Below are 13,616 nucleotides of genomic sequence, written 5' to 3'. Positions count from 1 at the left end.
CAATTTTGAGTTTTGCCACAACGTAAAACGAGCAAAATCAGATCAGCCACCCATTTTCATTCATCGTTAAGATTTAACTTTTGCCTGTAAAGTACCTTTTACAAAGCAGAAAATGTCAGTTTAATTTACAGTGAAGCTAAAAGTCAGGATAGGGGTATCCGGCTGGTAAGTCTTCAGCTGAGCCAAGAACAGTTCTTTTCTTCCTGAGGTGCTGCATCAGTCTCCAGAAACCTGGCAACAGTGAGACCGTGGGCAAGTTAATAATACCTCCCTTTAGGATGACCAAATCATCCCAGAAAATTGATAAAGGAAATTGATTTAAGGATAACTAAAGTATTGAGCCTTTGCAATTGTCTCCAGTTGAATGTTTGATTGGCAGCACGGTCAAAGTGGAGCCATAATAAAGCATGGGGTTAACTGCCTGTGAAAACTACTACTCGTGAGATAAGTGATCCAGGCTCATGCTGATTTTCATGTGAGTAGGTAGGAAGAAAGGTTTAAAAGATGGGAGCTGGAAGAAATGCTTCAGAATGTGATGAAACCTAATGAGCTGATCACCTCCACCAGCCACACCATTGCGCCCCACCCCACCCCTCCCCCACTTCAGTACCACACCATAATGTTTGAATTATTGGGTAGTCCATATAATCCTGTGTGCTCTTATGCAGATTTGTAATTATTATTAATAATATTTATCACCACATGTTTAACTCCAATGAGAGCCAATAAATGTCACTGAACACACTTATCTTGAGCAGTTACTTACATCTTGTGAGTATCACTTACATCCATTCCCTAACAATCTTTACTGGTTTTTATTTCCATTGAGATAGCAGGCAGCTGGACCCATACCAGTGCCTGATTTTTCAGGTGGAAAATTGAAAGATCTTTTTGCTCAATCTATAACTTGGCGGTGAAGTTGTTTGGTAGCACTGCTAGTCTTCTGGTGCGGAGGTTGCTAGACCCATCTGATATATCAGGACCAGTATGATATTTTTTTCTCCTGGTCAGGGTATTAAGTATTCATTGAACCAGTATCAGCAACACACCACATGGTATGTTTTCCAAGGGACACATTAACCATTTAGCAATGCTTTCCTTTCTGATTTACGTCAAGGATATTTATCATGTACCTTGCCATATAGGTAGTTTATCCACCAGCATAAACAGAATCAAGAATTGCAAGCAAGCATTCATCACTGGCCAATCTGATTCTTTCACTGTTACCAGAGCCAGACATGTTCATTTCCATATGGTTATAGATTTTGTGACCATACTTTCCTTTTCTGAGCCTGCAAGGTGAGTGATTTGCTCATTGTGGAACTGTTTCAATTTGAGTGAAATGGGCTCCATCAGATTACTGCCCAAGCCCTTATGGCATTAGTGCTGAGTTTGGGATGAGGGACCCACTGTTAGTTCAGGTGGACCTAAATACTCCATGGCAGTATTCAAAGAAGAGCTTGGGGATGTTCCTGATGTCCTGGCTAATATAAATCCTACAACCAGAGGTAGCAACACAAATGAACTGGTCATCTATTTCATTGCCATTTGTGCGATACTGCTTTCTGCATTTGCCAACATGAATATACGTCAAATATAAAAAAATGGCAGATGGAATATAATGTGGGAAAATGTGAACTTATCTGCTTTGGCAGTATATCACCTGAATGGAGAGACTGCAGAGATCCACAGTACAGGGAGATCAGGGTGTCCTGTATATGACGCACAAAAAGTTAGTATGCAGGGACATCAAGTGATTAGGAATGCAAATGGAATGTTGTCATTGATTGCAAGGGGAATAGAATATAAAAGTAGGGGAGTTTTGCTACAGCTGTACAGAGCCTTAGTAAGACCACATTTGGAGTACTGTGCACAGTTTTGGTCTTCTTACTTAAGAAAGGATTTAATTTCATTAGAAGCGGTCAGAAGAAGTTCACTCAACTGATTCCTGGGATGAAGGTGATTAGTTTACAAGGAATGGTTGAGCAGGCTGGGCCTATAACCATTAGAATTTAGAAGAATGAGAAGTGATCTCATTGAAATGTATATAATTCAGAAGGGACTTGACAGGGTGGATACTGAGAGGATGTTTCCACTTTTGCGGGAGTCAAGAACTGGGGGACACAGTTTAAAAATTAGGGGTCTCCCTTTTAAGACTGAGATGATGAGATTTTTTTTCTCCCTCAGAGGGTCAGTATTCTGTGGAATTCTTTTCCCAAAAGAGCAATGGAGACTGGGTCATTGTGTATATTCAAGGCTGAATTAGACAGATTTTTGATGGAGAAGGGAGTCAAGGGTCATGAGGTTAGACAGGGAACAGAAGCTGAGGCCACAACCAGACCAGCCATGAACTTATCAAATGGCGGAGCAGTCTCGAATGGCCTTCTCCTGCTTCTAGTTCTTGTGTTCTTGTGAATGTTATTCACATTGGCATGTTCCAGAAATGCCAAAGACGGAACAAAAAATACAAGTTCTTTCTGGCTTCTTGCTATTGCTATGCGTTCACTACATTAAACATGAAAATTGAGTTCCTGTGCAATTGTGATATAATAATGCACTAACCATATAGTAATAGTACTTGATATCTTCATTGCCTGTGGGAGTGACAGCTGTTATATCTGCAAAAAACGAGGTTCCTGGGTCTAAGACGTGGCGTGGTACAGCAAGGTGGAGATAGCTCTTACTCTTAGAATGGTAGATCTGTACAGTTTTCTTTGCTTCACTGATTTCTCTTCCAGGAGTCCCATCCCCAGCTATCACCTGACAGATCAAAACATGCACAGGTTATTCAAGCTGCACTCAACAAGTGGGCATATTTGATCTTTCCACTTGGTTGCTTTTGCCTGATCAGATATATGGGCATCATTCAATGGTACAATTGGCTGAGCAACTTTTCAATTATTTGGTCCGGAATCGAAGTTGTTGTGTGTGATAATAATATGCATTGCTTCGAGGATATTACAGAAAATTCCCAGGAGGTTCAAACTACCACAACAAAAATTGCTGGAAAGACTCAGCAAGTCTGACAGCATCTGTTGGGAGAAAGACAGAGTTAACGTTTCAAACCCGTATTTTTTGTCAGAATAGAATACAGAAGAAGAGTCATACAGACTCGAAACATTAACTCTGTCTTTCTTTCCATAGATGCTGTCAGACCTGCTGAGTTTTTCCAGCAATTTTTGTTCTTGTTTCAGATTTCCAGCATCCGCTGTATTTTGCTTTTAGTTCAAACTACTGCTCGCGCAGCTTTAAAATTTAACCCCAACTAGGTTGAAATATGCCACAGTCTATCAGAAGCTTAAGTACCATGAGGCTATCTGCTGAATGTGGCCTCCAGGAGTCTTGGATGCACAGGGGAAATCAGCTTACTGGCACTTTCCCTGAGTTACTTCGCTTTAGCCTACGCCCAAAATGACATTGATGCAAAACTGGTCGCATAAAACATGCCGAGAATGTATTTCATCAGCAGCATTAATCATGCAATGATCATGGTGCATTATATCTGTCAATGACAGGAACAGCAGATAATCTGGAAAATGTTACTGAGCGGTACATATTTGTCTATTTCTTTCTGCCCAGATGTTATGCCCCTTGAGAAGGTGGTGGCCTTCTTCGTGAACCGCTGCAGTCCATGTGATGTATGGTGCTATAAGGTAGTAAGTTACAGGACTTTGATGCTGCAACGATATAGGGACAGGTGATTATGAATACAGGTTGTGATAGTGAGCCACTTGGAGGAAAACGTGGAGGTGATGGTGTTCAGGTGCATCTTATGTCTTTGTTGTTCCAGATGGTTGAAGTCGTGGGTTTGGGAGTTGTTGCTAAAAGATGCTTTGACGAGTTGTTGTAGTGCATCCTATAGATAATACTTACTGCAGCCGCAGTGAGCCAGTGATGTAAGAGGTGGATGCTGATGGTCATAGATGGGGTGCGGATCAAACGGGCCGTTGTGTTTCGGGTAATGTTGAGATTCATAAGTATTGTTGGGCTGTGTTATACTGGTAAAATACTTAATGTAGTGAGATTCTAATTCCATATTCCTTCATTTTCAAAGTCATTGTTGCTACAAGGGATATGTATAAAAGCTTACAATTATGTGGTTATATAACTGCTTAACATTTCGGTCTAAAATATCGATTGATCACACTTTAAACGGTTTTTGAGTTAAAAAGCGGTGAGGGTTTCAGGCAAACATATTGGTCAGTGTTTTCATACCTTAACATCAATTATACCTCAATGTCATAAGGGAGTTACAGGTTTGTAGAATAACATGTCAACGTACAATTCCAAGGCCTTAATGGTGGCAACATTAAGAATCTGCAGGTATTTTTTACCCTGTTCATAAATTAGAAACAGTTCGAAGGCTAAGTAGCGGAACAAGAGCAAGGAAATAATCGAAGAAACGTGTTCTCGTATGTGATTACTTGGCTTTGTTGGGTGTGTGGTAGTTAAGGGACGGCTGCATGTGGTGTAACTGTAGCTTTCATAGCGCAGAGCGATTTCTCACGTTTGCACCTATTCTAAATTTGACTCGACTTCAATATTTCTGATTTTACTTTGTGGTGTTGTGTATAAATGTTAGCTGATTCTTCGGTGACATGCTCCGTAGTACTTGTCATCATTTTGCACGCTTCCGCTTGCATGGCTTTGACTGCACAGGATTCACGCAGTTATCTTCGTGAGCAAAGAATGCGATTTATTTAGTCAGTGCTTTGGATTTTTTTCTCTCTTTTCATTGCAGCGGTTATTCCTCCAAAGTTGGTTACTTTACCGTTCCTTAATGCGCACTGGGTGACGAGTACATCGTCGCAAGAAAGCTTTGGATAAATAAAAATATTAAAATTTTGAAAACTGTTTCTCCTTGCCTTAAATTCAAGAGTATCAATGTTCGCAGGGGATTGCATTGTTAACAGGACATGGCCATTTTCCTGTGTATTTTGTGGCTGTCCTTCTTCTAACTTCACAGGAACGTCCGAGGCCGGAGATCCGTCAGGGTAAGTTACCTGAACCTACAAAGTGAAATAACTGTTAGTTAGGGAGGAGAAAGGAGGAAATTTAGGAAGTTGCCTTCGCCACACGAACAGACCAGCCTGATTTCCCTTCAATCGGAATGGCGTTGTGCCAGTGTCATACTGTGAGCCCAAACGTCAGGCTAAAATCGCGTGTTTTCTACAAAATATTAGAGTCATTTCTGAACGCTATCATGAAGAGCTATTTTGTGTTACGCACCATGTGATTTACTTCAGGAAACATGCCAACACTTCATGAGTATTGTAGGAAATCCGAAATGGAAACTGACTTGAATCCTATTTTTTCGTTTAGATTGCAAAGTCCTATCAAATATTATATACACAGCTCTTGGGTGCCTGATACAAAGAAGATAGTATTAGAGCGTTGCATCCTTTCTTGCACATCTAGCATGGTAGCACCAGCTAATGCAGGAGTCCCCTCCACTTTCCGAATTTCAAAAGAACCATCCCTTCGGCGATACCCTAATCTACTCCTCCGTCTCCCTCAACACCGACTCCTCTTCCCCGAGCACTTTTCCATGTAAACGGAGGAGATGCAACATCGCCCTTCCACTCTACCCTCCCCCACCCACCCATCCCCGCCACCTTCTCGCTTTTCGGGGTCTCAAACACTTTTGCTTGGCAAAACAACAATTTGCTTGTACTTTTCACAACTAATTGTGTTGCGTTTGCTGCTCACAACCTGGGCGCGTCTACAATGGGGAGGCCAAACGCTGGATCCTCTTTGTAGAACACCTGCGCTCCGTCGCAAGCATAATTCCGAGCCTCCAACCGCATGCCACTTTAATCCTGCATCCCCTTCTGACACATCCGTCGCCCTATACTGTTTCCACGAAGCAGGTTCACTTACCTGCGCATCATATTTCGATCAGGCATTTTGCAACGGTTTGCAAGCGACCGTAAGTTCGACAACTCCAGATCATAAACACTGCTCTATTTTGTCGGGCAGAAGGTGCAGCTAATGGTTCCTCTATAACAGTTTTTACCCGTTCTGACTCATGTTTTGCTGCCACATATCCCCGGTTATTAAAAGGAATGCTTGAGGAAATTGTGGAGGCTTTGACCATAATATTTCAATCCTCTCTGGCTGCAGGAGTGGTGCCAGAGGATTGGAGAACTACCAAAGTTGCAGCGTCGTTTAAAAAACGGGATGCAGGAATAATCCGAGTAATCACAGGCCAGTTAGTTTAACTGCAGCTGTGGGCGCATTATTGGAATCAATTCTATGGCACAGTATAAACCATCATTAAGAAAGGCGCAGGTTAATTCAGGGAAGTCATAATGGATTTGTTGAGGGAGGGCCGTGCCTGACGAATGTGATTTTTTTTTGAGGATGCGACATGCAGTGTTGAAGAGAGCAGTGTAGTGGACCTGGTCTGCATGGATTTTAACAAGGCTTTTGACAAGGCCCACATATTAGACCGCTGGAAAAGAAAAAGCGGCTGGGAACCCAGATAGTGGCAAATTGGATACAAAGTTGTGCTTTGGTGCAAGAAGCGAAGCGCAGTGGCCGTTACCAGTGCGATTCCGCAGGCCTCAATACTCGGGTCCCTTGCTTTTAGTAGCTTATATTAATCATTTCGACTCATATGTAGGGGACAGATATATATAAAAATGGCAGTGTAGTTGACCGCGAGGAGGAAAGCTTTAGGCATAGGACCATAAAAAAATAGGCATAAGGGTAGACCATTCAGCTCCTCAAGCTTGCTCCACCATTCATCGAGACCATGGTTGATCTTTTACCTTTCCCTGCACTATCCCCATATCCCTTGATATCATTAATAGCTAGAAATCTGTCAATATCTGTCTTGAATATACTCAGTGGCTGAACCTCCGCAGGCCTCTGGGGTAGAGAATTCCACAGATTCACTCACTGAATTAATTCCTCCTCATCCCAGTCCAAAATGGCCTATCCCTTATTGTGACATCGTGTCTCCTGGTTCGAGACCCCAAACAAGGGATGCATCCTCCCTGCACCTACCCTGTCGAGCCCTGTAAGAATTTTGTGTGTTTCAAGGAGATCACCTGTCATTCTTCTAAACTCGACAGAACATAAGACCAATCTCCCCAATCCCCCCTCATAAAACAATCCTGCCATGTCTGGGATCAGTCTGGTGAACCTTCCTTGTACTCAAACTATAGCAAGTATATCCTTTCTTAGGTAAGGAGACCAAAATTGTCCACAATACTCCAGATGTGGTTTCACCAAGGTTCTATACAATTGCAGCAATGCATTTTTACTCCTAGACTGCAGGAATATATAGATGGTCTGCTCGTTTGGGCAGTAAAGTGGAAAATGGAATTTTCTGGTGTGTATGAGGTCCTGCATTTTGGGAATGTCAATAAGGCATGGAAATATACAGTGAATAGGAGGATACTAAATAGTGTGGATGAACAGCGGGAACTTGAAGTCTTGTCCATAGATCCTTAACAGTAGTAGGACAGGTTAATTATGTGGTTCAGAAAGCACATGACATCTTTTCCTTCATTAGCTGGGACATAGATAGAAGATTGGGAGGTTATGCTAGGACTCTGTATGACACTCATTAGACCACAGTACTGTGTACAGCTCTGCTTGCTGCATTAAGGAAAAATGTGATTGCAGAGGAAAGCATATGGAGGAAATTTGTGAGGATCTTGCCAGGACTGGAACAGTTTAACCATGAGTTAATATATTATGGGATAAGGGTTTTTTTTTGAATGGAGAAGGGGGTTAAGGGGTGAGGGTGTGATGTAAGCAATGTGTTTAAAATTATGAGTTGCCTAGATAGAATAAATAGGGACGACATATTTACCTTAGCAGATGGATCAAAACCAGGGAGCATAGTCCTAAAGCAAAACAAAAACAGATACCTGGAAAAACTCAGCAGGTCTGGCAGCATCAGCGGAGAAGAGCAAAGTTGACATTTCGAGTCCTCGTGAGGACTCGAAACGGCAACAATGCTCTCCTCCGCCGATGCTGCCAGACCTGCTGAGTTTTTCCAGGTATTTCTGTTTTTGTTTTGGGTTTCCAGCATCCGCAGTTTTTTGTTTTTATAGTCCTAATGCACTTGGCAGAAGGATTAGAGGGAGATTAAGAAAGATTTTTTTCACCCAGAGGGTGGTGGAGACCAGGAACCCACTGCTTGATTGGACAGCAGAGGCAGAAATGCTCAGCACATTTAAAAAAGTCTTGAATGGCTTCTTGAATAGCTGTGACCTGCAGGGCTTCGGACCAAATGCCGGAAGGTGGGATTAAATTGGGTAGCTCTTGGTTGACTGGCTCAACCAGGGTAGGTTGAGTGGCCTTTTTCTGTGTCAAACAGTTTCTGTGATTCTGATACTATATTAACACACAACCACTTCCTTTTGCCCTACACTATTATCCCTCTGTCACTTAATTTTCCCTGCCTCCACCGTTCCATAAATCTTCCATTTTCTTCTGTCCTCCCTAAGTTTCCTTGCTTTCTACATGTTACTCTGTAACTGCTGAATCTCCAACTTCTTCCAGCTTGGATCACAGGTCATCAACTTCAACCTTTCACTCATTTTCCCTGTCTACAACTGCCACCTGGTCTGTTGAGTATCTTCGCTATTTCCTGTTCTTATTTGGCATTGTTCATCAATTGATCTCTTGCCAGTGACATGCTTTACCCATGCCCCTCTGCCATTTCAAGTCCACAAACTAACCACAAGCTATGGACTTTCTCCAGCAAAATATTACTTCCATCAACATCCAATGATGCCCTTTATTTATGTATGGAAGGCAAAAATGGTTGCCTTTTTGCAATAGTGGTATAGCAAAATATAATATCCTTTACTTCTTGATTTAATCTTATTTTGCAGGCATATAGAAATTCGCAACTGGAATTCTTGGTTGTTCTGTAATCCTGGTTATTGGCAGCCAGTAGGAGAATTGGTGGAAAGGCCATGTACATCATTGGGATTTTGGTTGAACTTTCACCAAATTTATTTCATGAAATCAAGAAGTCTTGTGGAAATGTCAGTTCAATGCTTATGATGAGCACTATTGCACAGCTCAAGACTGTTTCCAATTCAGCAGCAATAACTACAGATTGACGATGGTCTGGATTCAGTTCCTGAGGGGTTTCCCATCCGCCTACACTTGCTCCACTCACCCCCTCGGCCACACCACCCACACTGGTTGGAGAACCAGTGGGACTCCCGTGTCACTTCTGTGGTGGAGGCCCGACACAATTTAATTGTCCTCAGGCAAGCGTCAGGCCTTCCGCAGCATTTTGCACCCCAGAGAGCGGGAATACCACCCCTGAGAGCTGCCAGCCAATCAGGTTAGCCATATAAATACTGTGGCTACAAAAGCAGGTCAGAGGCTAAGGATTATAGGATGAGTAACTTACTTCCTGACTCCCCAAAGCCTGTCCACTATCTACAAGGCACAAGTCAGGAGTGTGATGGAATACTCCCCACTTGCCTGGATGAATGCAGCTCCCACAACACTGAAGAAGTTGGGCAACATTCAGGACAAAGCAACCTGCTTGATTGGCACCACATCCACAAACATTCACTCCCTTCACCACCGATGCATAGTAGCAACAGTATGTACCATCTACAAAATGCACTATAGGAATTCACCAAGACTATTAGACAGCACCCTCCAAATCCACAACCACTCCCATCTAAAAAGACAGGGGCAGCAGATGTTTGAGAACACTACCACCTGGAAGTTCCGCTCCAAGTAACTCTCCACCCTGACTTGGAAGTATATTGTGGGTCCTTCGCTGCCACTGGGTCAAAATCCTGGAACTCCCTTCCTAACAGCACTGTGGGTGTACCTACGCCACATGGACTGCAGTGGTTCAAGAAGACAGCTCACCACCACCTTCTCAAGGGCAATTAGGGATGGGCAATAAATGCTAGCCTAGCTAGTGAGGCCCACATCCCGTGATTGAATAAAAAAATAGGATGGCAGCTCTCCATTGCTGACTGCAGCATCTGGAGCGATAGCTGCCGCTGAAAATAGTCCAAGCCAAACCCAAGGATTGCCCCTGGATCTCTGCAGGTGCGTGGGGTGGGATGTGGGTCGCAGGACGGACGTGCTTGGAGAGATGGGGCAGGGGGATTGAAGGCAAGAGCATGTGGATTGCTGTCGGTGGCCCACCTCCCAATGCTGGGTCCTCAATCGGGCTCTGAATGCCTGACAACAAATGAACTGCCCACTTCCCGCCCTTTGGGAGAATGCAAATCCCATTTAATCCATGAGCCATCACTGAATTCTGGTGGGCTCAGGGGGAACTGGTACCAAGTGGCTCATTTATGGGCCTCTGCCAATGGGTGGGATACCTGCGTCGGGCCCTCCCCTCTCCAACTGAATTGGGGCCAGTTTTCCTGATTCTGGAAATTCAGCGCTGGGTACTCCCATTCGATTTTCACCACCCTACCCTCTTGCCTGCCATCATGCCCACTCCTGGGGAGTTCAATGAAAATCTTCCCTATTCTTCAGGGACATTGTGTGATCAGTGGGTGACAAATTGAAATGCCAGGCTAGAACATTTGGGAATCATCTTCTGAAGGACAGTGCTGAAGGGATGTCAATCTCCATTGCTTGCTTGCCCATAATAGTGCTCCATGTCGATAATAATAACTTGCAATTGTGTAGTTTCTTCCTAACAATATCCCTCGCCTTACTGAACACAAAAATATAGAAGCTAATGAAGAGTTAGAAATGGCTGAATAGGTTACACACTGTTTCAACCCGCTGTATTGATACATACCAGTATAGCAAATGGAACTCTGGGTATGAAGTAGCCGCTGGTCTTTGACAAATCAATCACATATGGTGAGGAGACAAACTTTATATTTCTGAGTTCAACTTCCTCCATTTGTCCACCTATGGGAAAATCGAAGGATGCATGTATTTTAATTTATTATTGTATTTTTATGATTTGTTTCATTTCAAAGTTACTGATATTTTTTCTTTAATTTTTGTTAATTATGTTTAATTGCAATCAGTATGTTTATGTTTAGTGGCAATCATTTTATTTCTGTTAAATCAATTCACCCAGTAACTTTGGGGAGAAACTTATAGCTGATGCAGCAATGATGATTGATAAAATTAACCTGATTAGACTCCATCTCCATATGATACATATGCCATTCGATGCCATGCCAATTGAGGTAATCACAATGCACGAGAACCATCATGCCCTTGAGTAGGTGCCCATTTTTTTGCTACAAATATTTTTCTCTTTATTCTTGCACAGGATGTGGGCGTCACTATCAAGGCCAACATTTGTCGCCCGTCCCTAGTTGCCCTTGAACTGAATGGCTTGCTAGGCTATTGCAGAGGGTGGTTCCACATTGCTGTGGGGTCTGGAGTCACATGTAGGCCAGACCAGGTAAGGATGGCAGATTTCCTTTCCTAAAGGACATTAGCGAACCAGGTGTGGTTTTTAATTTAAGACAATTAATGATGGTCACCATTACTGAAACTAGCTTTATATTCTAGATTTTATTACTTGAACTTAAACTCCACGAGGTGCTATCATGGGATTTGCATGACCCCAAAGCATTAGTTGGGCTTCTACATTACCAGTCCAGTGACATTACAACTACATCGTCATTCCTCTGCAAAACATAACAATAAAACAATTTCAGGAACCACTGATCAACTTAATAACACTATGTTAACAATGTTCATTTGGGCCGCCAGCTCCCACTAGTTGGGGCTGAATTTCATGCTCCGAGATCGGGAGCGTTTCCCGCATTGCGGAGTGTGTTATGGGGTGTACGACATCATCATGCCGGTTCCTGATAATGCAGCATGCGGGCAGGTCAAAAAGTCAGGAAGCCGCCCGAGTTAATTAAATATCAATTTAAAAGGCAATTGAGCTAATTAACAACCTACTTCACTGCAATAATAGGGTTAAAAGACAATAATCACCCATTTGGGGCGAGATTAACGACAGGTGGGGAATCCAGTTTTTTTTAAAGGCAAGCTTGTTTGGGCGGGTTTTAAAACTGCAGCTGAAACCAGAGTCTTTCCGCGGCTATGTTTGTGGCCGGGTGTCTTTGGAGAGGGAGCACGCGGTGTCTGCCGGCACCCTCGAGGCCTTCTGTGCCCGGTGGGCACCGTGGGGACTGGGGTGCTTTATTGACCTCCTTAATCTCATTTTGGTTTAAAGTTGTAAGTTTCCTTTAAATTTTGTCTTTAGTTTTACAGCTGACCTGAATTAGGGGCTGTGCTTGATTTGTCCTTCATTTTGTTGATTTGGTTTGATTGGTTTAACTCAAAAGATTTCAAAAGATTCCAGACACTGAGGAGAGAAGGTGGTGTTTGGTGCTTCTCCTTAGTGTTGCTGTTCCTGCTGTTGCTGCAATTGAGGGTTGCTGCTTCTCCTGTTGTTGCTGCTTCTGCTGCTCCAGTGCTGCTGCTGCCCCTGCCTCTGTGGGGCCAAAGGAGAGAGAGGGAGAGAAAAGAACAGCTGCTGCTGCTACAGGACAGGAAGGCCAGGAGGCCAGGACTGACTTTTAAGCAACATCCTAGGTGGGTATCTGAAGATTTTGTTTTGTTAAGGTGGGGGCTTTCAAAGACTGTGTTTTGTAGGGGGAGGCCAGAAGACTGCCCAGGGACTGAGGGAAGACAGAGAGGGTGTGTGTGTGTGTTGGAATATCTTGCTGACACCCCTCCACCACCTCAGCCCTTTCCCAGTATAGGCCAGTATTGGCTGAAGGCATCGCCTCCCCCTGCCGAAAGATCACTGAGCCCTCACCCAACATCCATTTTCCATCGGAGACACCCACCTGGACTTTCCCCTTTCCCTCCTGTGCCTCCCTGTCCTCTACTCCTCTCCCTCCTCTCCTCTCCTGTGTAAAAGGGGGGAGGTTATTTCTACCTCTCTCCCCTCCTCCCCTCCCTAGGGAGGAACTTTATATATTAAAAAAAAAATATATATTTTTTTTAAAAATGAAACCAGAGTCTCAGCGTTGTAGCTCAAAATCTATTGACTGCAGGGGCTGCTCATTTGAGTAGACAGAGGAGTCATTGGGATATTACTCATGAGGAGAACTCTCCATTGCTTCAGAGGGCTCTTTTGATGGATTATTTTCCTGTCCATTGTTTAGGGGTGCCTGGTGAAATGTGCCTGAGACAGATGGGGCTTGTCGTCTCAGTTCCAGACAACTTTCAGTGAGGAAGGGAGAAGGAGGGGAGAGAAGGGTGAGAAGAAGAAGGGAACACAGAAAGATCCAGGATGCTGTGGTTGTATCCTGCAGTGCCAGACCCCAAGGGTCAAGGGGAACCCAGAACCCTCAACAGCACATGAACTCATGCCACCCCAAGGGTATACAGGCAGAGGTACAACTATCTGCAACTGAACTCATGAGGTCATTGAGCCTTTTGTGGCACTGGGACTAGGTCCTCCTCACCAAGTTAACCCTATTGACCTTGTCGGCCACCTCCTCCCATGCAGTACGACTCTGCCTGGGCTTCCTTCTCTCCCCAGCACTTGGCATGAGCTGGTGAAGTTTACTTTCTATGGCAAGGGTGGCCTCACTGAGTCTGGAGGCAGCTTTGCTCTCTCTAGAATACCCCGTCCACCCCTCCCACCAATCAAATGGTGCAGACAT

At 43.8% G+C, this 13,616-nt stretch overlaps 1 protein-coding gene across 1 annotated transcript in view; it reads right to left on the bottom strand.

The window, feature by feature from the left end:
• LOC121291273 (complement C4-like) overlaps positions 1–13,616 on the bottom strand; it is a 104,299-nt gene that overhangs the window by 61,670 nt on the left and 29,013 nt on the right. The window contains exons 10-12 of the mRNA XM_041212343.1: positions 10,763–10,878; positions 4,866–5,009; positions 2,563–2,760 (exon numbers count right to left, since the gene is read on the bottom strand). Of these exons, the coding sequence (XP_041068277.1) occupies positions 2,563–2,760; positions 4,866–5,009; positions 10,763–10,878 (458 nt within the window). The remainder of the gene's footprint in view (positions 1–2,562; positions 2,761–4,865; positions 5,010–10,762; positions 10,879–13,616) is intronic.

This window comes from Carcharodon carcharias, chromosome 19 (assembly GCF_017639515.1).
Source record: "Carcharodon carcharias isolate sCarCar2 chromosome 19, sCarCar2.pri, whole genome shotgun sequence".
NCBI lineage: Eukaryota > Metazoa > Chordata > Chondrichthyes > Lamniformes > Lamnidae > Carcharodon > Carcharodon carcharias.
This window is presented reverse-complemented; position numbering and strand designations above follow the sequence as displayed.